This window comes from Xiphophorus couchianus, chromosome 2 (genome assembly GCF_001444195.1).
Source record: "Xiphophorus couchianus chromosome 2, X_couchianus-1.0, whole genome shotgun sequence".
NCBI classification, from domain to species: Eukaryota; Metazoa; Chordata; class Actinopteri; order Cyprinodontiformes; family Poeciliidae; genus Xiphophorus; species Xiphophorus couchianus.
Window position 1 is genome coordinate 22,817,027 of NC_040229.1, and position 27,047 is coordinate 22,844,073.

Genomic DNA, 27,047 nt, shown 5'->3' on the forward strand with positions numbered 1-27,047 from the left:
CTCCATGATTGGCATTGATCCCGCCGCTCAGAGGAGAAGACAGGAAGAATGAACTACTCAAGAGCTTCCGAGCACCTTTACTCCTCTGGAGCCTCCAGAGTAAAGAAAAAAAAAAAATGCTGATCGAATCAGTTTTACCTTTGTGTCATTATGTTGTGTTATCATTGTGATAAGTGGTCAGGGACAGCATTTGAATCAGGAACCTGACAGGAGAGTATAGAGCTGGAGAAATGCTCCACAGAGAGCTGATAAAATGGTTATTTGTTTAACATAATCTGTTCTAAATGTGTGAAATGTTGTTTTCCCATAGAAGTGGCAGGCGTGGTCAGTATATAACCACTTGTCGTATATAATTGTAGATATGACACGTGAAAATGTTTGAATTGTAGGACGTTTTCTAGCAGCTATTTACAGGGTAATTTCAGGAATTATACGAAATATTTATATATATATACAGTACAGACCAAAAGTTTGGACACACAGTTGTGTCCAAACTTTTGGTCTGTTTGGATCTCTGTGTGAAAATTTAACCTGGTAATTTTTTGGGCACACACTAGTGTTTTGCATGAAGGACCAAAAGTTGGATTTTGGTGTCACTTGACAATAGCACTTTTTGGCAAAACAATATGATGCTATGAACAGAACATCTGCTTTCAAAATGCAGAGAAGACTTTTCTTGGGCTTCTTTCAAATTATCGCGTCTTTATCACAAAGAGATTTGTGGAGTGCACCACAAACAGCTGTCCTGTTGATGGACATGTTATACTTTTCAAGTTCTTAGACATGGAACATTTTCAAAACCACCTATGCTGCTAATTACACTTTAAAATTATGCACTAAATTTGTGCTGGTTCATCACACAAAATACCAAAACGATTAATTAATTATAGTCAACTGTTGTATTGTGACAAGAACAGCTTGTCAAACAAATCTTTGCATATTCGCAAAGCAAACTGAGATTTGTTTATTTGTAATTGGGAATATAGATCTGAAGACATACAGACTCATTCAATACATTCGAATACTATTGAAAAATTCATCATATTTTAGCAATAAGTGAATAACATTATTACACTGACACCTTTTGTTGCTGTTAATTATGATGAATGTTCTGTTTGCGCCTTTCGAGAACACATTTAAGATCACAATATTACATCTGATCAGTAAAAACATTTCTCAATTCTCGAGCACAGGCTTTAAGCGTATTTTAGATTTTATTTAACTTTTATTTCACCAGGATAAAAACCCATTGCATTGCGTTTTAAAAAATGTCCACAACGCAGAGAGGGCCAAAAATCCCTCTGTGGTGATAAAGACCAATTATAAGGCCTCCAAGGGCGACACAAACAGGTAATTAGGTTGAGGGATAACTACTTTGTCACATAGGGCCAGGCTGGTTTAGATATTATTTTCTCTATTATATGAATAAACACCATTTAAAATGGCTTTTGTATTTACTCAGGTTATTATTATCCACTCTTATCATTTATTTCATGAGCTGACACAAGAAATCTGTAAGGGGGAAAAAACTTTATCACAACACTGCATTTGTCCCATTCTGAATAGCAAGCCTTCGGATTAAATAAATAAATAGTAGCAAAAAAAAGTACAAAAACAAATTTGAGAGTGGAAAAGTGCTGAATCCATTATTATTGGAAAATGTTTTGGAGTCATCCATCCATCCATCCATCCATTTTCTGTGCACCCTTGTCCCTAATGGGGTCGGGAGGGTTGCTGGTGCCTATCTCCAGCTACGTTCCAGGCGGGAGGCGGGGTACACCCTGGACAGGTCGCCAGTCTGTCGCAGGGCAACACAAAGACATACAGGACAAACAACCATGCACACACACACTCACACCTAGGGAGAATTTAGATAGACCAATTAACCTAACAGTCATGTTTTTGGACTGTGGGAGGAAGCCGGAGTACCCGGAGAGAACCCACGCATGCACAGGGAGAACATGCAAACTCCATGCAGAAAGACCCCGGCCGGGAATCGAACCCAGGACCTTCTTGCTGCAAGGCAACAGTGCTACCAACTGCGCCACAGTGCAGCCCGTTTTGGAGTCATGTTACAGAAAATCCTAAATGTGTTCAGAGTAAGCCAAAGCTACATAAAGACAAAAAAAAAACACCTCACAACATTTTGTAAGATCTTCATAAACAAAATATCCTGTTAATTATAAAGTATAAAAAGATCCCACCTTCCTCGGTGTATCATCCCCCTTTAGACAATATCATTTAGTGTGACCCTCTTGCGTTGTATAATTGTTCATATAATTTTTTGTGAACAAAAGCAGCTATTCAATCCGCTGACCTTTATCATGATTTCCAAGAGCTCTCTCAGTAAGAGTCCTTTACTCTAAGAGAAGAGTGAGGATGTGCTGACACACACAGACAGACATAATGGGAACTACAGAGCTGTAGGAGTCTCATTTGATAATGCCTCCGCCTTCTCGAGTCTCTGTCTCTTCTCAAAACAATGTGATATTGTCAAGCAGCTGTAGATATTCACCCAGAGTGAGCTTTGAACAAGTAAGAGAGAACAGGACAAGTTAGCATATAAACACACATCGATACAACCCCTGAAAGCAGTACTTAGCACCAGCAAAACATCCGCAGGTTTTATAGTCAGAACTTTGATTTAATTTAAATCATGTTAATATATTAACATGATGATTTATCGATTGCCTTAAAGGCAACAGATTGTTTAATTGGGCTCGTAAACAAGTCAGAGGTCAATCTCTGCTTCTGCAGTCAAGTTAGTACAGGTTTTATTTTTTTTTTTTTTTACTAAAAGATGAGTCTTACAGAAAAGAATCATATTTTAAATTAAAACAAAGTTTATTTTTGGTTTTATATTTTCTAAAGCAGGGCTCTGTGACTAAGTCATTTGTAGTCTATCCTGACCACAGTAGACAAAATATGTAGCAACAGCGTGAAGAAACGGGAAGTAATTCTTATGTAAGATTAAGGAGCTAGTTAGAGTGAACTTCAGACAAATGAAACAACATATATCTAACCAGTGCACACAAGCTATTTTATTAATGGGCTATAAAGCTTTAATTTCAGATGTTTTTCTATGGAAGCTCTAAAAGAAAAAGGAAAAAAGTATCGGATTGTGAGAATCTGGACCTGTACACTGTGTATTTTTTGATCTAGATGCAAAATGTGTGCTCTTACTTTAGGTTTCAAACATTTTATTTTGTTTTTTTACATCACAACATCTGATGATTTATATAACTTTTTTCTTCTTCTTTTTCCAAGCATGGCTTTTTTTTTAGGGAAATAGGTTGTGACTCCAGTAAATCTTCAGTAAATAGGACTTTTTGGGGGTTTGATCAGGGTCATAATTTGTCACATTCAAAACTACTCACCTGGACCAATTGGGATCAGGATTGAATTCAATGAAAATATATGGTGTTGTATAAAAACTTAGGAAAAAACACAATTAATTCAAAAAAATATGTGTGATTTGAGCATTTATTGAACCTTATGACTGCTTGTCTCCATGATCTATCAAAAATACTTAATTACCAAGAAAAGTAAAGCCGCAGCAACCAAGATACTATAGATGTGTTAAAATATTTGTTCAGAACTTCAAAGTATCAATCTTATACTGCATTTAAAAAGTTTCCCTGGAAACAGAATCAATAAACTTCAGCCAAGATGGATGAAGCAACTTCAGCGCCTCCAACCTTTATTAGGATTTTATATAAATGTGTAAAATGACCAAAAAGTAAAAAAAAAAAAAAAGAACTTGGAGGTTTCGTAAATCCTTTGACTAACAGTTCATTTTATGGTCTTACTTCTCTTTCTTCTCTCGATCCTGGAATGACCGGCAGCAGCTGCCGTGCAATAACACGGAGCAATCAGGCGCAGACAACCAAAAGTGCTTTTATTTGAGACCAAGATTGTCATTGTTGTTCCCTGACAACACTGCAGAGCAGATCTCTATTTAAATCTTACTCTGAGCTCTCATGGGAGCAGAATTTGAATTTAAATAGGCGATTTGAACCAGGCAGAATGAATAAAAAGTAAAAAAAAAAGAAATGCAACAAAGCAAAGCTTCCCACTGTGAGACTAGCACGGGAAAAAAAAATGTAACAGCCTTGGATTGGAGATATCTGAAACTACCTACGTTGACTGTAGTTACACACATTATTTGTTGTTGCAACAAAAACTTTAGAGCTGCATTATAGGAAAAGTCCGCCTTCGTTTCTTGAGGTCTTCAATCAGGGGAATGTGGGCGTGTGTCCATGTGACTCCATTGCATAGAGCAACAATATTAACAATAATGCAATAACAATAATGTAACGGGTAATAACAAGAGGAGCTCAATTGTTCCCTGGGCGAGCTGGAGCGGAGAGGAAGCGATCATAACATGCTTTCAGAGCCTCTAGCAGCAGTTGTGAAATGAAAGCATCGGAGATGGAAATCAGCGCAGGATAATGTTACTTTTAGTATATTCTTCGACTCAAAGGCTACACTTGATACACACTCACTCTGACAAATGCTTTCTTTTCTGAAATATTTTATAGAGGCTTGAGGGTGTAATATTGCAATATCAGAGGGGTGCTGCCAGAAATGTCAATAAAAGCAGAATGTAGTGTGTGCTCTGTTTTTTTTTAATTCGATTTCAGATTATTTATAATTCTAAAAGTAAGAAATTTGGTTTCCTGTTAGGACGCTGATTCATTCAGGTCAAAACGATCTAAAGTGAGATTCTATGGAATAGATATGAGCAGTCAATATCCTATCATACACAGTTGTCTAGAGAACTCAGTGAGAAGTTTAACTTCCAGGAACTTCTATGGGAGGATATCTTTGATCTGTAAGAAAAATACAAAGAGCTGATTGAATGTTTGGCAATTAAGACAAAGACCAGGACTTCTGGAATGCTATGAAACACGTAGGTGAAAGTGTCACGGTTTTGGTTGGTGGTTGCTCAATACCGCCACAGAATCTTTTATAAATGCTACCTAAGATCGGAGGGTGGTTGAGGAAAATGTGAAACAAGCCGAGAAGTGGATCAAACTTCCCTTAAGTTGATATGAAAGACTGGTAGACGACGTTGTGTATCCCAATATTTTTCTCGGCTATGACAGTTTTGGGTTTACCTGTAGTTAACTTGACCTGCATTGAACATTTCTAAAACAAAAGGGGTGTTCACATTTTTGTCATGACAAGTATATGACACTAACTTGACATATTTACACATCCATCTATGTTTTAAAATTTTATTCTGTTCATATTACTGTTTCATTCAATTTCTCTAGGAACAAAGGCTGAACTTTTGCAGCACAGCGATGCTGAAGCAGACACTTCAGCCCTACCTTTAAAACTGAGTAGAAAATTTAATTACCAACTGCACAATGCAACAGTCCAAAAGCATTTCTCGCTTTTGTTTAGTATATTTTTGATTTTTTTTATTTTTTTAAATGGCTGTACAGCGGACACACAATGGACACCAAATTAATTGAAAAGCAACACAGAATCCTAAAAATCTCAATTCGAATGCCTGTGCAGCTCGCGTTGGCCCGTGCAATGCCACGGCGGCATCATCAATTATACATCAACACGCGCGCGTACACACCCAATTCCCCCCCTACCTTTTCAAAGGCTATTGTGCAATGTGTGAGGAGAAATGAACCTTTTCATCCATTCAGTGACTCCTCTATCTATTTCGGTCTGCGATGGGGTCAGCTCCAATTCAGAAAGCTTTTACACCACTTCTCTAACAGTCTCTCAATTTAGTGAAAAGAAAATTGTTGTGGAGGTTCACTTGTCGTTCTGTGCTCAGAAAATTTGAAGCATTTTGACCCCAATTTTTTTTTTTTTCTTTGTTTTCAATGGAAACGCATTCCTCTTTATTTCTGTAGAGGGCAGAAAGTTTAAGCACGTTCAGACACTGAAATGTTTATTGAATGTAGAGCATAAGAGCATAAACAGAAACATTACAGAGTGTTAAAACCATGACAGAGTTGTCTTTAGCAGAAAGCTGTCTTTAACATCTGATGCACATATATATATATATAGTATAAAGGTTTTTTAGATGCTTATGCACCTCAGTTAAAAAGAAAACAAATTTTATGGAATAAAATACAAAAAGGTAAGGAGTTGCTTAGCAAAGCTTTGGTCAAAAATCTTTAGGGTTTTACTTTGTCTGCAACGGAAATCTGGAGCATTAAGACAGCTGGAGCACATTCCTCCCAGTATCAAGCTGATAGTATTCACAGGTTTAAATAAAGGCACTTATGAGAACATAAACAAACCTGGAGGACATTTTTTAACAGCTGGAAAAGGGGTATCAAAATGCACAATAAATACGCACAAACGTTCTTTTCTTTCTTTTGCTTTCCAGATAAAATATAAAGATAATCTGAAATGTGGTCATGATATTTATTTGTGGTAACACACCAATGGACTTAACTAAGCTTTGATAATATGTCTGAATGTTTTTCAGCTCTAAATCTGCAAGACTTTCTTGCAATTTTTCACAAAAAGTTTTATTTTATTTATTTATTTATTTATTTTTTGAAAAGCTGCATGTCTCTGCATTAGTGAAAATAGATACAGATTTATGTGATTTCTTATCTAGCAGACTGAATGCGATTCATGCATTTGTTAAAAAATAAAATATTAAAAACACACAGAGGATACAAAACATTGATAAGAATGTTGTGGTTGCTATAACGTGTTCCCACTTGTAACGCTCAGTCCACGTTTCTGTACCTGGAGAAAAGGTTATACAGGACACGCAGAGTTGATTTAAGGTCGCAGTTCACAATATCTGAGGAAAAAGACAAGAGAGAATTAAAGATTAGGCAAATATAAGCATTTTTTGTTATCTGAAAACCAACCAGGCAAATATTTTGTTTTGCAAAAAGAAATAAAGAAAAACCTAATGTGAAGCCTGGCTGATTATAACAAATATCATTAACAGAGAAATAATCAAATAAATGCCAGAAACCTAATCAATTACTCATATTCCATCCAGTCCATGTTTTTTGAATACAATTTTAAAATATTTCAAAACTTTTTCCATTTCTAATGTGGCATATGCATAGCTTGCACAATTCAACTGAAAAGCAAGGAACTGTTAGAAAGAAAAATTTAATAACTAAATGGAAAAATCTGCAAAAAGGTGGTTTCAGAAGCAAGGACAACCTTAAAGCAATACTTTTCACTGCATTTTAAAATGATGATCTCTCTGGTCTGACCACATCTTGACCTAATTTCTGTTTCTGCCCACTTTACTTTCCATAAGTTCAGATTGCAAGGACTTCTCTTGTCCACAGAACTCTCCATGTAGCCGAACAGATTTCCATTCTAATTTAGTTCTGAACTTTGGCTCGGCTGTTCCAAAAAAATTTATTTCTTTCTTTTCTAGAGTTCCAGAAAAAAAATTGCTAGAATGAATGCATGAAAAGAGAATATAATAGATGGATACATCGCTTAAAGAAAGTCTTTTAACATGACCCAATTTAGGCATAAGATATTACTTAGAGTTAAGACAAGTACTGTCTCAGTCATTGTTTCCTTTTCAGGACACGGTGCAATTTAAAAAAGCAAATGTGGAAAGCATAAAAGTGATGAACAGGCATCTCACCCTCAGGTCGGGGCTTTGGTCGCTCCAGGCCTCCGTCCTGCATCAGCTCAAAGGAGAACGACACGTTGTGAACCTGCAGGGAGAAAGATGATGCCGTCACACTTTCTAACAGGGGAACACACACCTCAGGTGGGTTTATTCATGCACAGCTGTGCTCTGCAAGTACTTTAGCCTTTAAGAGCAGCACAAAAAAGCCAGCAGCTTAAATTATTAATGTCCACATGTCCCCATCACCAGCATCAAAAAAGGTCCAAGGTCCAGACAGTGATTCCATCTATATAGATCGCTAGGGGAGTCGGTTATGACGTCACATAGCTGGGGAAGCCTATAATAATCCCTCAACATGAATACTTTCAACAACTTATTTTAGTGAATTTAGCTTAGGGGTCATAATTATTTACTTATTTAAAATAAAAGCATTCAAAATATCATCCTAAAAAAATACAAAATGTGTCAATCTGCTTCAGCTACATTTGCTGGATTGCCAGTTTTTTTTTTTACCATTCTTTATCGAGGCCATTCAAAATTATTCAAAGCTACTGTATGAACAGCCGGTCTGATACATTTTCCCCTGAATAAATGTTTGATGATAAGTTGTACAGCTCACTGATTAATGCTGAGCTTGCATGTATTAAGGTGCAAACTTTGTGCAGCCCACCAAATCAATTTCACTTACTTCCCACTTAGTCATACTTGTGTAGAAAAATTTATGAAATCTAATTAATTAAATTGAACTGCACTCAAAAATATTGAGTACAGTTTAAAATGCAGTAGTTGGTAAGTAATTGCCTTAATTTTAATACTTATTTACAGGGAGAAATGGAAATTTATTCCTTCGCCTTTAAAGTCGTACTTATGGCTAAACAATTTCAACCACTCACACTTTTTATTTGTACATATGTATAAATATATATATTGTATTTATTGCTGTCAGTGGCACTTATACATCTAATTTACATTTTAAAAGGGCAAATCTTTGTTTGCATTGTATTTTTTAGTGTATGAGAAATGCAAAGGTTTACTGTAAAAAATAATATAAATCTTCTACAGGAAAACAATATTTGTACAAAACTGTTGAATTTAGCTTTGTTTAATAGTTATTAATCTGCAAATAACTAGAGGAAAGAAGGAAGGAAGGTCACAACAGAGGAAGGAAAGGAGTAAGAAACTGAGGGCACAAAGAAGAAAAGAAGGAAGTACCCCAGGAGGAAAAAGAGGTAATAACATAAAGCAGAAAACTGAGAAAAGACGACAGGACAGAAGTGAATTAGGACACAATGATGGAAGGACAGAACCAAGGCAACAAAGAAACAAGGAGGGAAAGACGTACAAGCAGGAGGGAGGAAAGACAAAGGAGAACAGGAAAAAAAGGACAAGAGGAAAAACACAACATTTACAAAATAGGTAAGGAAAGCAAATGTGGAAAAAAAAAAATTTCTACTTTATTTTTGTCTTTTTCCATTTGCTTCTGGACATGAAAAACACTGAAATTAAATTAGTTCCTCTTCCAGATTGTCTGGGAGCCCTGGGTGATGTGCAGACAAATTATGTCATAATTATGATGTTTGAAGTATGAGAATGATATTTTTTTTAGTCTGCCATTTTCTAAGGTTGCTGACAGACCTACAGTGTCGGATGAGCAGAGATCCAGTTGTGTTCAGGAAACCAAAAAAAGGACTTTTACAGCAATCTCTAGAGGGTAAAAAGATCTGTAGGGGAAGAGGAAGACCAATCAGGGAGAAGAGGCTAACAGTTGAAAGATGTTTTCTATTCCCTGCCCATCATTTGTGTGTGCGTGGGTGTGTGTGTGTGTGCTCTTAGTATATGTGTGTATACCCTTCCTGCTGTGAAGTACTAAAAGCTTTGCCCAACAAAGGCTTATTGTGTGAAAAGCGTGACCTAAGCCCATCTAATACAAAAAAGCAGAAAGGAAGAGCCTGAAGAAGAGATCCACTGAGCAGGAGCAGGAGTGATTTCTTGATGCCTTGTGCTACTTTTCAGCCCACCCCTGGTGTATCGTTGATAGGCCTCGAACACACACACGGAAACAGAGCCGAGCCCCTGAGCCACTCCACTGTTTCCCTGTGCAATAGGAGATTACAGATGCTGTGGGGCCGGTGCCTGTTCTTCTGGGCCAGGAAAGGCTGTGTGCATTGTAGCACCGATGCCCATTCTGCTCCGCAGCTTGGCAGGGGCTGCTGGCTAAAACCCAAACAAAAGGCTACTGTGGTGTCCGCAGATTGCCTGTTCAGAATACCGTAGTACTACGGAGGCCAGCGGCTGAGCCGAATGGGCTCCTGGGAGAACGAGCGACATTTATCAAGCTATTGAGAGGAGAGTCCTGGCTCCGAGCACAGAAGGCTCCTCCGAAATGGAGTATTGATTTAAGAGTGTTGCTTAAACTGTGGGTCAGGATGAAGATGAGCTCAGAAAGAAAAAAAATAGGAGTAACAAAGCAGCAGAGTGGGCAACAACACTTCACAAAATACAGAGGGAAGAAAGTGGTGTTATAGAGTTGTTTTGGGGAGATTTCAAGTTTGTGTCTGGCAGGAGAGACAGGTTCAGAATAGACAGGTTAGCACTCTGCAGTGTAGTGAAAATGAGTATTGCATCAGAGTTCAAAGAAATAGGATTTAATCATGTATGTAACTCTACATGTCAAATAAGCTTTCAGTCATTTAAATCAGATTATGATGGTAAACAAAAAAAAATGAATGCAACAGATGTACAGTTCAGCCAAAAAATAGTAATTCCCTTGGCAGATTTCAATCTAAAGTACTGTAATCTTTTTTTATTATATCTTCTGATTTGGAATAATATTAAGATTTTGTAGGAGCCCAGCCAGATTACCGATTTGAATCTTATAGCGACTCAGTGAAAGGAGCTAAACATTAGAATGGCAAGGAAAAGTGTATAAATTATTTCAACGTTGCAATTTAATATACATATATATATTTTTTCTTTAACAATGTATTTTGGTTCTATTGGCCTGTACTTGACAGTTAGTCGACAGCAAAGTGGTTTGTGAAAGAGGGGGAAGATATACGGCCAAGTTCAACAGGCCAGGACTCTAACCTGTAACGGCCGCCTAGAGCACTGAGGCATCCTTACATCCTTACATCCTAACCTCCTAACCTCCTTTCTGGTTATTAGCCTCTTACAACTTCTGAGTTTAGTCTAACTTCATAAAATGATTCTACGAACAGCTACGGTGAGATTCATTTTCCACACTTCCCTACCGAAGATGCGGTCTCCGTTTCAAACGGTTCTCATTCCAAATTGGATGACTCTTTAATTAATAATATACTTAAAAAGGAAACCCATTTGATGCCTTCAACTTGCTCATTGAAGGTATTTAAGTAGAAAGACAATCAAGACGTTGTACCTTTTGGTCAAAATTCTCAGGTGTGAGGAAGAAGTTGTAGAGTGGCACAAAGTATCCTTCCAACAGACCCATCAGCAACACCAGATAAACCCCATCTGCAAACTAAACAAAAACAAATGCACAAATTCATGAAGACAAATTTGACACAACTAGAAAAATAATATTGTTTAAAGAATCTAGTCAACTGTTTTGCCATCACAGTAATCAGTTGGACAGACTCAGTTTCATTGGAACAAAGGTTGTAAGAAACTAAAAGAAGCTATTCATTTCCTGTATGGCATGAGAAATAAATTCCTAATTTGTCTAGTAAAACCTTCCACATATATATATACATATATATATATGTGTTCCCACATAGTTCCCTCAGTTCCCACATAGGTGTCTGTTGATGAGATAAAGAACCCTTTGAAATAAAGATAGATCCAAAGCAGCTAGACGTAGCCCAGATCAACAAGGACAAGTCAACTCCTGAATCTTAAATGACATTTTAGCTGTGAGGGTAAAATATGTGACTCACCTGTGTGTCCAGTTCAGACACTTCTAGATTGAGCTTGTTTAGGTGTTTGTTCACAAAAGTGATCAAAGTCTAAAACACAACAAAGAAACAAAAAATCATGGATATAAGCAATAAAATGTTTAATGATAATGGCAAAAATGATATTAATTGCTATTTAAAAACAAAATAGCTTTCAATATAAAGTAAGCATAATTGGAATACATTGATTTGTAAATTATTGTACCACTAACTAATTAAAAGTTGACACCGCTATCCATTACTTTAAACAAAAATCATTTGGAATGCAAAAAAATTAGACCTCGTTGAAATTTGGAATTTGAATGTAAAACAATTAAGAATGGTGATGAAATAGAGAAAAATAACATTTAATTCTCCGAATTTCATACAACATCAGGATTCTTCAAGATCACTCAGGTCATCTTAGTATTTATCTGAATCGGGTCAAAACTGCACTAAAATAGAGTCAGAATAGAAAACTATCCTATTAAATTGTTTATTGAAACTATAGAAAATGCATCATCTGGAGATAAGAATCCCAGGGCCAGCTTCTCTGACTGGTCAGCCTGCAGCTCATATTTCAGTGATAGACTAGATGTAAACAACCGCAGACTGTTAAGTAGCTTAAATCTTATAAACAGCAAGAACAAACAAATTTCTCTAAATACCACCCTCAGTTCCCAAACAAAGAAAATGAGAGTAAAATGATCGATGATGTAACAAAAAGTTAAACATATCTCCTATCAAACATTTTTGAGAGCTTTGATGGAAGTTATCTTTAAAAGGCATTATATAACCTACTCATTTCTCATGTCAAAGTTCATACTTCCCTAGAATGACATCCTTAAATCCATTTTTAGATACATTTTAAAATCTAAAAAAGATATTAACTTGAGTCACACTTTTTTACAGTGACCAGGATGGATAGATGGATGGATGCTCCAACCTTAAGACAACAGCAAAGGCTAGTAATACCAACATTTTATATATTCTAGTTTACTATCCCACACTTATTGAGATACTGAAAATATTAAAGTTTCAGAGCGTTCAGGATTGTGTGTGAGCGCTGGGTCTCTTTGTTTCATTATAAAATGTCACACTTCTGCATGACTGTGTCAGAGATGACAGATAAATCTGTGATGTTGCTGTGAAGCCTCGCTACCTTTTTGACAACATTCAGCTTATCTGGAGCGTGGTCGAACAGGGTGTCAAAAGCATCGCGCTCTGAGGAGGATAAAGAAAATATATTAATAAATACAAAATAACAAAAGGATGCAAGAAGGGGAAAATTTTAAAATATATATTTATATAAATGCCTACCATGTCTGCCAGAAAAAGCCCTGGGAAAAAAAAGAATCAGAAATCAGAAGCAGTTTTTTTCATATTGAGAATTTCACACTTGAATGTTCATAATAAACAGGAATGTTTAAGATGCTTCAGGTTCAATCACAGAGGAATGCAAAGAATGGAGGGATTATGTTAAACAAATGACAATACAATAATAATAAAGCCAGCTCTAATAATATGATTAACAATGGACACAGATTGTTACCCTAGGTGTTTTAATAACTAGGGATTGTTATAAACAGCCACATGTTACAGTACAATGCAATCACCTCAAATACTGCAGGGTATTAAAACAATAAATGAAGACATGTCTGTGCAGAACATCCTGCTTTTCTGTGGGAATGAAGGGCCTCTTGTCTGTTATTATACCGTCCGCACTTTGGAGGAGGCTTTTGTTGGAAAGGCTCAGGTGGTTCTGGAGGGTAGGGATCACTGCAGCATGAGTGTCCCCGAAGGCAAAGATATCGCAGCGGGCAGGCCAGCGAGAAATGGCAGCCGCACAGACAAACAAACACACAAAAATCACACACACGCATGTTCACGGTGTAATCTCTGATGGCAAACGCGGGCAGGTCCGGGCAACAGTCCTGGTGGTGTGGTAATAACCCATTTCCACTGTGACCACCATTGTGTGTGTGCATGTGTGTGTTATTAGCAGTCTATCCATCCACCACAACCAAATGTGAGTGTGTGTGAGTGTTGGCCTGCTGTTATCTCCCTCGTTGGTGCTGTCAGGCTGCAGGACTCCCTCACAGGGGAGACAAAAAGACCGAGAGAGGCTCTGCTTGGTTAAAATTGTCTAATTCTTCAGCTGAGGGTGCCATCACAGTGCTTGTTTAGATACAATGGTCGTCATTTCACCTGTGCACATTTGTTCCACTGGCTCAGGGAAAGAGGGGGCTGCAAACTTCAAATTCTCAGAAAGTGAAATATATATTTAAACGAGAGAAGATAATTTTTTAGGTGGCACATGTTAGGTTATTAAGTACTAAATATAGGTATTATTTATTTTAAATTAAGCTAACACTTCCATAAAACTGATCTGCATAGCTTCCATGTTCCAATGTTTTCTTTTCATCAATGTGCACAAATGAAAAACCTTTTCATGATATGTCATAAATGCAACATATGCTATAACGATATATTTTTATGATACTATTAAGGTAAATTTTTTTATATCTTGTGTAGTAAATCTTTTTTAATCTCTAGCTGCATCCATCAGAGATTCTTCTGTTGATTTCCCAGGCACACATTAAACTACAAAAATTTTAAATTTAACATTTGTTTTGGTATCTGAATTATTTAACTAGGACAACAAAGTAAAAACAGAACAAATTCTTAACACGTACCTTTTTTCAGACCTGGACGTTTAAGTGTTAGGGCAAAACTTAAGCGACACCATGCACAAAAATCAGACATTTTGTGTCCGTTAAACCGTTTTATCTCTGGTTGGTTGTCTTGTGTCAACACAACAGTGGTTGGCAGTTCAGAGTTACGTGACCTAACACCACCCAAACATTTTTCTGAAAAGGTACAAAGGCTGAGCTATTTGCACTTCAAGAGTACAATGTGTTTTGCAAAAAGTTATTATTGGGAGGTTTCTTTGAAGCACCAACTCTAATATCTTTCAGCGGTGCTGAAGTGTGCGGTGAGGTGTAAGAATGGCCAACACAAAGGCATGTACTCACTCTGTGTTACCAGTGATTTCTTCTTGGATCTGCCGGGACTGAAGGATGCCCTCTCTCTTCTGAAAGACACAAAGGGACTCATTGTATACATGTTATGCAAACTGTGCTGCCAAATATGAGAGGAAAAAGTACAAAAAGAAGAAAAGGAAACAAGGTGTTGAAAATTAAAAGACTAAGTAAAAAAAAAAATCCAGGAGTATTAATATAAAAAGGCACCAGCTTCAGTAATCATGGTAAAATAGTGCACAATTTAGCAAACACAAAAAAGACACCAACCTGAACCACCACTACTTGAATAGAAACATGGTCTGGCAATCTGATTGGTGCTCTGAAGTGTTGTGACAGCGCCACCAGCAGGTGCAGGATGGCGACTATACTCTTAGCATGGACCGCTGATATGGGAAGAAGAACCACAGGAAGAAATAGTCAAACTTCAAGCATTAGCATGTGTAATGATGGAATAGAAAAAGTCTTCTTCCTTACATATAGACAATAAGTAATTGTTGATGTAGAGACTGTGCGAGTTTGTGTTAGTTTGTTGATGTTAGCTGAGTTACCAATTTCCACATTGTGTGAGGTGGAAAGACAAACAGCCTCATTTGGTGTAGTTCCAGTTGTTATAAACTTTCATTATTGCTCCTGGTTAAGTTGACGTGAGAAGTCAATTCTTGTAGCTATTGCCAGATTGATGAAGATGGGATGTTCTCCGGTCTTCCCCATTTTTAAGAGTAGCTTAGAGAATTTGGCCACTGTGTTTGAATCAAAAGATGCAGATTTTTACTGATATTCGGCGTGAGATTATGTTACTGAAACAGGAGATTAAGTAATTGGACTGTTTTTTACCTTGTCTTATGTTATCATTGATTTGTTAATGACAACAATATGAATAATATGAAAAAAAAATTGCCACTCTATTTTTTTGTTGTTTTTGTCTGTTCCAAGTAATCAAACAAATACTAAAAGTAGATAAAAAAACTAAGTGAATAAAAAAATGATAATCTCTTTTATTGAGGGGAAAGGTCCACAAAAAACTGAAGTTTTCTTACACAGTAAACTAACAAACTGTTATGGCAAATGGTTGTTGGCAGCTGTTTAATAGGGCAATATTTTTTTTCCACATCGGGTCAGGTGAGTTCCCACTTATTAAATGAAATCAACCTTAGAAAACTGCACTTGGTTGGCCTTTCCTCCGGTTATCTGTGTCTACTGTTTATTTTTTGGGTGATCTGACACATAAAAAAACAAAAACAGTAGAAATCCATAAGGGATCAAACACTTTTTCATGGCGTTTTGTGTATAAAATTTAAAAGCTGAGTGCACGATTTGCTCCATCACAAACAGACCTTTTAGTTTCATCTTGTGAGGCACAAACAAGCAAGCAAATAGGGTTTATAATCCAGAAAACAATCAAAGAATCAATTAAGTCTAAAGCTTCCGATCGAAGTCAGTGGCATTACTGCATCACAAAGTGAGCGTTAAAAGGGCGTTCTTTACATCGTCCCTGCACGTAAGGATCTGAACAGGCTAATTCAGGAATGAGAGTATTTCTACAACATCAAATGAGAGATCAAAGGAAAACAAACAAAACAACATTGATTAGGAAAAAGCTCTTCAAATAAAAGGACAGCGAAATCAATTACATTCCATGTTATTGACTGTGCTCCTTAGCATTTCTGAGGACATTTCACAACAATAGCTTTTCAAGGACACAGCCTCCACCAGAAGCCCAAGTAAGAATGTCAAAGTATTTTTTTATTATGAAAGAAATGCATTTAGTACTGTCCTTCTGTGGTGCACTGCTCTCACTTTATCGATTTTTTTTCTTTTCTTTGTGTTTGCAAGTTTCTTCCTGAAACAGAAAATCGGTTCATTAGTTTTCTTTTTCTCTTGACATTTTCGTTTTGGTCGAGTAAAACGGCTGTTCTCACCATTGAGGAATTCATGTGGTAGCTTAAATCTAAAGCATATGCAGTCTTCCTACAAATTTTCCATTTGAAAATTAAATAATTTCCATACATTTTCCAGATTTTTCCCAAAGATCTTTCTGATGGGGATATTTGAGTTTTAAAGACTTGCATAGTTGGGTTTTATTTTCCTTTACTAATTATAAAACAACATAAGACGGACGCTTGCCTACAATTCAGCAGTGTGTTAGGATGTTATTTTACTGTTTTTCTTTTTTCTGGAAATGCAAAAATCTGACATTAGTTTATTGTCAGATAATAGATTTGGACAAGGTTATCTTTTTAAATCTTAACCAAAGCTCAATGGAGAACCTTGGGGACGGCTTAAAATACAGAAGTAAGAGGATTTACAGGGCAAATAAAAACTGAAATCTCTTTTTGTGGAGTTTTAAATAAGTGTGTATTATTTTGAAACAAAAAAAAAAAATTCTAGTCGTGATGTTGCAAACCAAATATAAATCAAATCCAAATAATAATAAAAATAATTCTGATCTTTATTTTTTTTATGAAGGAATACTAATTTATCTTTTTTCAACACTTAAGCAGACTTGAAAGAGGACAAGATCCAATTTCACACTTTTCCAGGCCGTCCAAATAAAAACAAACTGCTCAGAAATGTTTAGAAATTGAGAGAAGACACTGAAAAGGGTTTACTAAAACTCAAATAAAATGTTATATTTCTTTCTTACAGTCGACATTCCAGCGGATGTTTCTGGTGGACAGCTTGAGCGATTCGTTGATGCGCTCCAAAACAGTCTGCAGCTTCTGCTTCTGGGCGATCTCAGATTGAGTCACCTCTGCAACGTTCAGTTTCTCACCTTCCAACTTTTCTATAACACAAATGAATGAGATAACACTCAGCAGGTGAGTCTAAAATGGGCTTAAATGAGTATTTGGAGTATTTGGTTAGTTTGATTTAGTTTTTTTAATGTCAACAATGTCAGGAGCACTAGACAAACAAATTGACACAATATCTTCATCTTTGGTTATAGAAAGAAATCTAGACTAACACAATACCCCACAGCTTGCAAGAATTTTGTTTTAGTCCTGAATGAGTCAGATGGCTGCAATGACTGCAATTTAATTTTACAAACAGTCACTTCCTTCAACCAATTTTGGCAATAACAGGAGCTTGTCTATGGCAAAAATTAGGAATCTTGTCATTATTTTATAAAGTCTTTTGAAAAAACTCAACCTCCATTGCCTGCATTTCTTATGCTTTGGGATTATTGTAGGGTTATTGTTCATTACCGAACAACTCCACAGATTTTATTAATTTGATTAATCAGAATCTTTAGAGACAGAGAACAAATAAAAAACAAATTTTAATATAACATGAAAAGATGTGTGATTTGGTACACTAAAATAGTCCAGCCAGATTCTGTGAGGGTTCAAGTTCTCACCAAATAACTTCTGCAGAACCTGCCCATCATACAGATCTTCAGTCAGGTCCTTCACAATGATCCTCTCGCCCACCAGGACGTCATTTATCCAGTCGATCAACACCTACATCACAGACAAACGGGGAAATGTTTGAGCAAATGTCTAAGTGAAAGTTACAATATTTTAAATATATAATTTATACAAGAAATGTAGAAATAATGGGGTTAGTAGCTGGAAAAGCAAGCACAAAGCAGTGAAGCTTCCACAATAGAAAACAGGTCCAAAGTTTATGTAAGATTTAATTTCTAAACCATAAAGAAAACACATTTGTGCATATCTGAAAATGACAGAACAGCATGCTATCTGCCTGAATTTGTTTTATTTCCCTGTGCATTATTGCCCAGACACCTGTGCTTGTTTCTTTACCTGTAAAATATATGTAATGCTGTAAAACAAAAAATTCCCAAGATTGTATCAGAAGAAAAAAATGTAAAGATGAAATGATCAAAGATAACAAAAAGTGATTGAATACTAATTAAAAATTTCTACATGTTGAAACATGTACATACTAAAACAAGTACTTTCACAAACAGCTTAATACAGAGTTTAAAAACTCAGACCTTTATGAGCTCCTGCAGTTTGCAATCGTTCTTGGAGTTGGGGTCCACCATGGTGCGCACTTCATTCTCCTCTGATGAATAAATAAATGTTACAAGCAAAAAAAAACTCATGAGTTGTTTCTTATCTAAAGAGTTTCTCAATTTTTTATCAAGCCATTTTATTTGTCAAATCACAGAGCTCCAAACATTTTATATTTGGAGATGAACCAATCAAACTGTCGAAGACGACTTCTGATATTTGGTTCTTTGACTGAATAACAAATTTTAATCGATTTTTATTGTTCCTTTAAGTTCTACAAAACAAACAATGAAAATATTTGTTGAAGTATTTCTGCTGATAGCCTTGGTCACTAGTTTACATTAGAGGCATCATGCATAACTAAAACTTTAAAATAATGACGAAATACTTACAAAGTTCAAATTGAAGACTTAAGCAGCTTATATCAGAATTTAGAACAAGTGTGGATAGCTAATTAACTATAAACAATGCTTCTTTGTCTATTCCCTAGAGAATAACTCTGAGATAACCACGACCGTCAACATTTCTAAATTTAGCACTATCCGTGAGAGAAACAAGTTAAAATATTAAAAAGACGATAAAAACAAACTTCTTTGACTTATTGAAAGTGCTTTCACTTTCCTGCAGCATGAAGGAACAGCAGAAATGTCTCCACAGGCTGTAGAAAATACAGTTGCTTTTCAAACTGCTTCGTTTGAACTGCTTTCCGTTTCTGCAAATGGCTAACTTTGAGTGTTTTCCACTCAGTACCGTCTACCCTTGAAGCTGTGGGGATACTTTTACTGCTGAGAATATCTTGAGCACCACGGGAATGTTGTGTCGTCTGTTGCAAAAATGAGCATTTTCAGGACAAGCTGAAACAAATAAAATACCCTCCCAACAGTGCGAGCATGTGCTTAACTAGAGTCATACCATTTGTGAAGACAGAGACAGCAGGCATACAAAAAAGATCAAAATTTTGACATTTAGAAAGATGGTCAAACTGAAACCTTATTCAACTTACTTTAATCTATAAAAAACAGCACAGTAACGTGATAAGTAAATAATCTACATGCTTAATCTGAATCTGCATCTTAATCTTATATCTGAACACAAAATATCATCTGTTTACATGTGTAGGTGTGTGTATGTGCGTGTCGGTGTGTGTGTGTGACAGAGGGTTACCTAGCATGGTGTCCTCAGGATCAAGCTCATAGTGTGAAGGACTGAGAGGAAGATTGATGGCATTTATCCCCTCCTCCTGAAGCTCGGATACTGTAAAAAAGAGAATATAAAAGAAATCAGATTAATGAACCTTGATCATAAAGTGGATAATAAACATGCTATTAAGAGGCTCAATTTACTTTTGTAAAGCTTTCCATTGTATAAATAATTTGTTATGGTTTGTTTGCCTGTTTGTGCATAACACTACACAAGACGTTACATATTTAATTAGTCAGTTTAAAATGAGAAATTAATTAGCTATTTTCTAAGCTGAATCATGTAAAATCAGATGGTTATTGTCTCTTTTCATACTCTTTATTTAGAAAAACAAAATATATCTCAATGTGTTTAGAGCTTATTTTATGGTTTCTTATTGTCCCAGTGCAACTGCAGTTGCAACATGGCAAACAAAGTGGGCCCTCCAAATAATAGTGAGGGGACAAACGGAAAATGAAATGTTAAAGTGGATAAACAATGACGACCGAAGCATTTGTTGGATATAATCTGATTACATAATGGAATAGCAAAGCGGTTCCGAAAGAATCAATCACATTACCTAGAATCATTTATTTCCCTCTCTCCATTTTCCTTGGCATTAATTCGAGATTGAGCAAATCTCACCAGTTTTCTGAACGTTAATGGTATATGTAGGGTTTGATGTTATTCCCAGATCCCAGTGCTGACTTCACGAAATGTAGACTAAGAAGCCTCAAGCACTTACTCTCACCTCTCTGTCACCTGCTTTAGTTTCTACTGGGCTTTTGGTACTTACAGTAACAATTGGTGCTAAACTCTCCTGTAAGTAACACTAAAAGCAGCTGAAGTACCACCAGATATACTATTGTCACAGTTTGATACTAATGAGGATAGGGACTAAAATATGTTTCCATATCTTGTTTTGAAAATTCCATGTACATCTAAGCTTTTCTATTCTTCCTAGGAATCATGAAATAATCCAGGAAAACACTTCAAACACATCTTCAACAAAGAACTCCTTTAGTCAAAAAAAAAAGTTCTTTTTATTATCTCTCAAGTACTTCAGCAACAGTTTGGACAACTCCCTAAACATTTCCTCGATTCCATAAACAGCCTTCAGCAGCAGCGCTCCACCAATAGCCACTTGACATCAGACAAACACAGAGAGCCTGCTTCCTGCTTCTCAGCGTGGTCTACAGAAGCCCAGCACGCCTTTCTTCTCAGTGTGTCGGATACCTTAGGAGGTTTGATTGGGGGAGATCTATTTCTGCTTTTTATGTGTGAGAGAGTGTTATAGGAGCATGAAGTGAACATCCTGCGAATTTCTCTGCCCTCACTTGAACAACATCCTCCCAATCAACACCACCCACAAGTGATTGCATGCACCCCGCATATCTGCATGAATACACACACACACACACACACATCACATCATACAGAGGAGTGTGTGAATGTTCTTGCAGAGTGATATGTGCCTAATACGGTTTATTTTCTGAATTACCACCTTAGCGGGGCTGCACAGTGGCGCAGTTGGTAGCACTGTTGCCTTGCAGCAAGAAGGTCCTGGGTTCGATTCCCGGCCGGGGTCTTTCTGCATGGAGTTTGCATGTTCTCCCTGTGCATGCGTGGGTTCTCTCCGGGTACTCCGGCTTCCTCCCACAGTCCAAAAACATGACTGTCAGGTCAATTGGTTTCTCTAAATTCTCCCTAGGTGTGAGTGTGTGTGTGCATGGTTGTTTGTCCTGTTTGTCTCTGTGTTGCCCTGCGACAGACTGGCGACCTGTCCAGGGTGTACCCCGCCTCTCGCCCGGAACGTAGCTGGAGATAGGCACCAGCAACCCTCCCGACCCCATTAGGGACAAAGGGTGAACGGAAAATGGATGGATGGATGGATTACCACCTTAGCCACCTGACATCACCATGATGATGCTCAACCAGACAGACCACATGGATATGTTAATATGCAACACAACCCCATCTATTTCTTGATAACTTTCTGGTTTCTCAAAGCAAAGACAACAGCTGGCTGGTTTCACAGATATATTTCAGAAAATTTAGATGGCGTGGACGTCATACTCCTCTGCGATGCCAAAGGCAAAAAAACATAACCAATCCCAAACATGATTTCAGTGTGCAAAAAAACATTACTGAATGGACGAAAGGGCTGACAAAAGGAAAGGAAGAAGAGTCACAGTAAGGTGAGTGTCAGTCATGTCACTTTTAAATTTTTAAAACGTAAGGTGGAAATACAGCAAATGCTATTTCTATAATATAATAATGTTATATCAAATAATTCAGTTTCTCAGACTTTCTTTCTTGCTCAGTCATTCACTGTTTTCATACTGCAGCCAGTTAAACTTTCTCTTTTTTACTTCCTGTGTTCAGTCTCCCAGCAGCTAGTCAGAGAGTAGTAATGAAGAATGAATGGAAATCAGTATGCTCTATTTTGCCCATTAAAATTTTAATCTTTGACACGGGCATATTAAATATTCTGTTAATGGACACTCCATGGCCTCTTAATTAGTTACACCTGCTGAACTGCTTGTAAGGCTAGCCACATGGCAGCAGCTCAATGCATTTAGAAGTCCAGATGTGCTGAAGATGTCTTGGTTAAATTTCAGCTCAGCATCAGAGTGGGGTATGGGGGGTATTTAAGTAATTTTAAATATGGCATGGTTGTTGGTGCCAGACGGGTTGTTCTGAGTATGTCAGAGACTTCTGGTCTATACATCCTGCTAATAAAAAACATATCTTGGGTAAGGTTAGCAGTGAGCAGCAGTTTTGTAGATGAAAATGCCTTGTTGTAAGGCAGGACTATATGGGTGAAATACTTTTTATGATATAAGCATTTCCTATCAGTCAATATTGATAATTGTCGATATCAATAATTATTTAATAGTTTTTTGTTTTAAATATCTGGAATACTCCAAAACCGGCGGCATGACCCTTCCCGTTTCATCCATAGTCTTCATTTCACTTATATTTAAGCAGCTATGGGGCACAATGGCAAAATCTAAACCTGCTGCTGAGCAAGTTACTCAACTGGTTGTTACTAGGTAACCAAAGAGTGAGTGAGACTGATGATGCCACCTACCTTGCTTAGCTTGCTGTGGGAGGTTGAGAGGCTAAAGCCTTTCCTCTGCCTACATCTCCCAGAATGCTGTTCTGAATTGAAGTTCAGTGATTATTCTATAGAATATTGAATGGTCTATCGGATGTATGATCTATTGATATTGATCATGTGTCTATTGAGTCAATATACAGGGTGGGCCATAAGTTTCAATACTTAAGATAATGTAAAATGTATATTTCTTTTATATGTCAGACACCCAAAAAGATGTGCTTGACAAAAGAGCAAAGAATTGAAATTATACTGATGGCTGGATCAGGAAGGAGTCGCATGGCTGCACAAAACTTTAACAGAAAACATGGAGCGAGCAACACACACGACACTGTGGCAAAACGTATTTGCAAGTTTCAGAAAATTGGAAATGTTGCAGAACAACCATGAAGTGGTCCAAGACGTGCAGGGATTACAGAGTCCACAAAAATAAAAACGGTTGTCCAATATACGTAAAATGTTTATTTTTTCTATGTATGGAAACTTTTGGCCCACCCTGTACATTGTTGTTGTTTTATTGTCCAACCCTACCTTGTTGATATCGGAGGTCAGAGAAGAACAGACAGACCGGTTTTGAGATGACAGAAAGGAAGCAGTAGCTTGAATAACCAGTTGTTATAACTAATGGACGTAGAATACTAACTCTGAATGCTCAACACATTGAACCCTGAAGAACATGAGCTACAGCAGCAGAGGATCATCTGGAGCTCCTCCTGTTGGCTGAGAACAGAAAACTAAGGCTACATTTCATGCAGGCACACCATAATTGCACAATAACAGATTGGGAAAAAATGCCTGCAGCTTCAGGCAAATGTAGTATAGCAAATATTTTCTTGACACGCTTTGGGCCCCTCTCAGTACCAGACAAGTATGGTTTAATCTGGTTGCTGAGGGTCTTTAACTTTCTGACCACAGTGCAGCCATGTCTGATGACTACTTCCAACAGGATAATGCACAATGTCATAAAGTTCAAATCATCTTAAACTAGATTTTTGAACATTACTGAGTTCACCGTATTACAATAGTCACCAGATCTAAACCCAACAAAGCACCTTTTGGATAAAATGGGGAATTCCCATTATGTATGTGCACCTCAGAACTCCAAATAAACCATGTGATGCTATTACATGAATGTGAACCACAATAGATGTTTCCAAATTTTTAAGGAACATTTAAAAATTTTTAAGTATCTCCAGAAGCCTTGTTGTAAATCTGTCACCTTTATTTAAATAAAAGACATATGCATTGCGTAAATTCAATTTCAATCCAGATTGAAAGGAATTGAAATGCACAAAGTGTGTCTTCGCGGTGCATCGCTCCTCCCTCCTTGCTCCAACATAAAACAAAAGGATCCATCAAACTGCTTGAATAAAGATTACAATAAAATAAAGCTACCAGTGTCCCCTACAATAGAAAACACTAACATAATGCATGCTGAGTGATGTCGTGTCCTACCTGGAGGGCAGAACGCTCCACAGCCCATGTCTCTGTTTCAAGCATCCTCTCCTGGCTACCAGGACCAGTTTTCTCCCCTGCAGCTCACTGTCCACAGACTGTGCTCTAAAATTGCCTCTGGTTTAACATCTAAACCCAGAAGTAAGTTTGACATTTGCTCAATATTCAATGAGGATTAAGAATTGTGTATTTCTTCTTCAGATTTATGAGCTGTCCTTTCAGTTTGCACCAACGTTAAATGCACAAGGCTGCACTCGTGCTCTGAAAGCCTCCTGACCTTCTCTTCTTTCATATCATCCAGTCCCAGTCGTATAGTTTCCCTCCTGTTTCTCATCCTCTACCTCCGCTCTAACATTTTCCTTTTTTTTTCTGCTTTCATCCAGTCATTACTGCCCGCTGCAGCCAGCGGCCCCTCTCTCCGAGGCACACTCAACCACTGCCATAAACGTCGCATGGACTTAAATTTATTCAATCATCAGCACAAGAGAGACCGGCCCACATTTTCCATCAAATCATTGAAACACTTTGCAGACATCCCACACGCTGCTCTGTGCGTATATAAAAGAGAGTAGGGGTGTGTGTGTGTGTGTGTGTGGAGTGAATATGAACGAGCTGAAATATAATGTAATTGCTTGAATGACCAATGAAAAAAGGCAACATAAATACTGGGCTCAGCTGTGCAACAGTATCCTGACTGACACAAAGTAATCATCTGGCTGAAGGAGACCTTTTTCATAAAGTGATAAAACCTTCAGCCTTCAGCAGTGAATGACATCTGAACCAGGCTCTAGTGTCAAAGCAGCACTCCGTAAAAAATATAAATAGCAAAACTAAATGTCTAAAATAGGCTTTTTCAAATATTCTTACCACATTTTCTATAGTTGAAATCCAACATGTTTGGTAACTGTTGCAAATACAGGTGAAGCAAAGGGAAACATCCACAACCAGAAGAGGCTCATCATCAAGAGCTACAGTTGAGTATATCTCACCACTAACACACAATGATGCTGTAAAACCAGCAAGTGAGCATGATACACAACTTTATGAGACTCTCAACACGTCTCAAGTTACCTGCATTGAGTACAGTAGTTAAGTAGTGGACACATCTCCTCAGTCTGAAATGATTTCAACAATAGAAACTTAATGTAAAAACAATACCCCCCAATTAAATCGTTATTATTTTTCGACCTCTTAACAAATTCAGTATTCAGCTGAATCCTTCCTATCAACCCCAACTTGCTTCTCTGTCTCTGCTGGTGGTGGCAGCACAATTCCCACAGCATCATGTTGCTACCACCATGTTTTACGATGGCGGCACTGCAGCATGTTTACGGTGATGTGCAAAAATATCACCACTGCAATATTAATGTCTTCAACGCTAGAGTGCAAACATTTTTATTTTTGTGGAGTTATGAACTTGCATTCGCAGCTAATGTAATATTCAGCCAGTTGGACAGCAGATACTCACAAAATGCTAAAGGTCAGAGCGTTATGGAGGCACAGGTAACAGGGAAAAGAAAGCAGCTACTCACTACTTTGTCACATACCAGTAATAAAATAAGGGTGCTGTATTTTTTCTATTTTCTGTGATAAAAATATGTCTTCTTGCTTCACAAACCCAGGCCAAAGATATCCAAAAAGATTAGGGTCTTATCCAGGTAACTACACATCCTCATTATAAAAGGTAGTTGATGGCAATCTGATATAAGGTAAAGCAAAAAAGTCTGTCTCTTAGCTTTTTGTCCATCAAGATGTGAAACATGTCTCCTTTTTGGAAAGCTAATTGTTTTCTTAAAAGGCAGAGTATTCATAATAAATAAACAAATAATCAAAACCCACGTAAATAAGTCATAGACGTAGTAACATGAAATTTACCGGACATGAACAAATACATTTAGTGTAGTGAGGATTTTGAACAGCAAACCAAAAATAATTGTAAATATTTTATAGTATAAACATTTAATCAAACCATGGGGTACCTAATAAAAACAGGGAGGTGATTATGTAAATGAAAGATGGATACTTCTGTAAATTGAGTATAAACACCCACTTTAAAATCAATGCCAATAAGCAGATTTTTGATAATTAAAAGTATATTTATAAAACTACAAGTGGCGTGGTGCTGCTGGCCTCAGCTTGCAGTAGTAGGGAGACGGAGCCTGTGTTTACTCATGCCTCATTCCTCACATATTACAGTAATGGAGGATTTACTACCATACATGGGCACAGACATAGCCTCCGGCTATAAAAACAAGCACAAGGCGCTACAGGTTGTATTTTCAGGTGTTACATCTCAGTTGACTCCAAAATCAAGGCGTTAAAAGTCTTGGGTCAGCTTTGTAAACTTTGTTGCGTAGTATCCTTTAGTTTGTGAGGGTTTGGCCTGCGAGACTCGCCAATTTTTGTTGCAAAACGTATGTCCTTGTTGCAAGATACTTTTACAAACTGGGTTGTTAAAACAATAAAATAAAAAAATATATTGTTTTTTAGCTAAATGTTTACCTTCTTTAGCTTTTTTCCTTCTCGCCAAAGTTCCACCAAGTTTTCCTAGAAACGAGTCATCTTTCTTTCTGGAGGAGGGAGACTTGGGCGTCGGGGACTTTGGAGAAGACGGAGACTTCTGAGGCGAAGAAGCCATCGTCGAGACCAGAGATTACACAGCTGACAGAAATCTGTCCGAGTTGACGTGGAAATTAAAGTTGAGCAGAAAGTATGGTCATAAAAAAAAAAAAAAAAAAAAAATCTCCGTCCCCTCCCTAA

General features: G+C 37.2%; 1 protein-coding gene across 1 annotated transcript; it reads right to left on the reverse strand.

Moving 5' to 3' along the window:
* Positions 1 to 5,903: 5,903 nt before the first annotated feature.
* Positions 5,904 to 27,047, reverse strand: parvaa (parvin, alpha a). Its single transcript, XM_028043190.1, has 13 exons — positions 26,790 to 27,047; positions 19,697 to 19,786; positions 18,514 to 18,584; positions 17,914 to 18,016; positions 17,200 to 17,340; positions 14,823 to 14,938; positions 14,547 to 14,605; positions 12,832 to 12,851; positions 12,674 to 12,735; positions 11,515 to 11,583; positions 10,998 to 11,099; positions 7,613 to 7,685; positions 5,904 to 6,793 (listed from the first exon to the last, which is right to left on the reverse strand). Exons 1-13 carry the CDS (start codon positions 26,923 to 26,925, stop codon positions 6,717 to 6,719), a joined length of 1,119 nt encoding a protein of 372 aa, XP_027898991.1. The 5' UTR covers positions 26,926 to 27,047; the 3' UTR covers positions 5,904 to 6,716.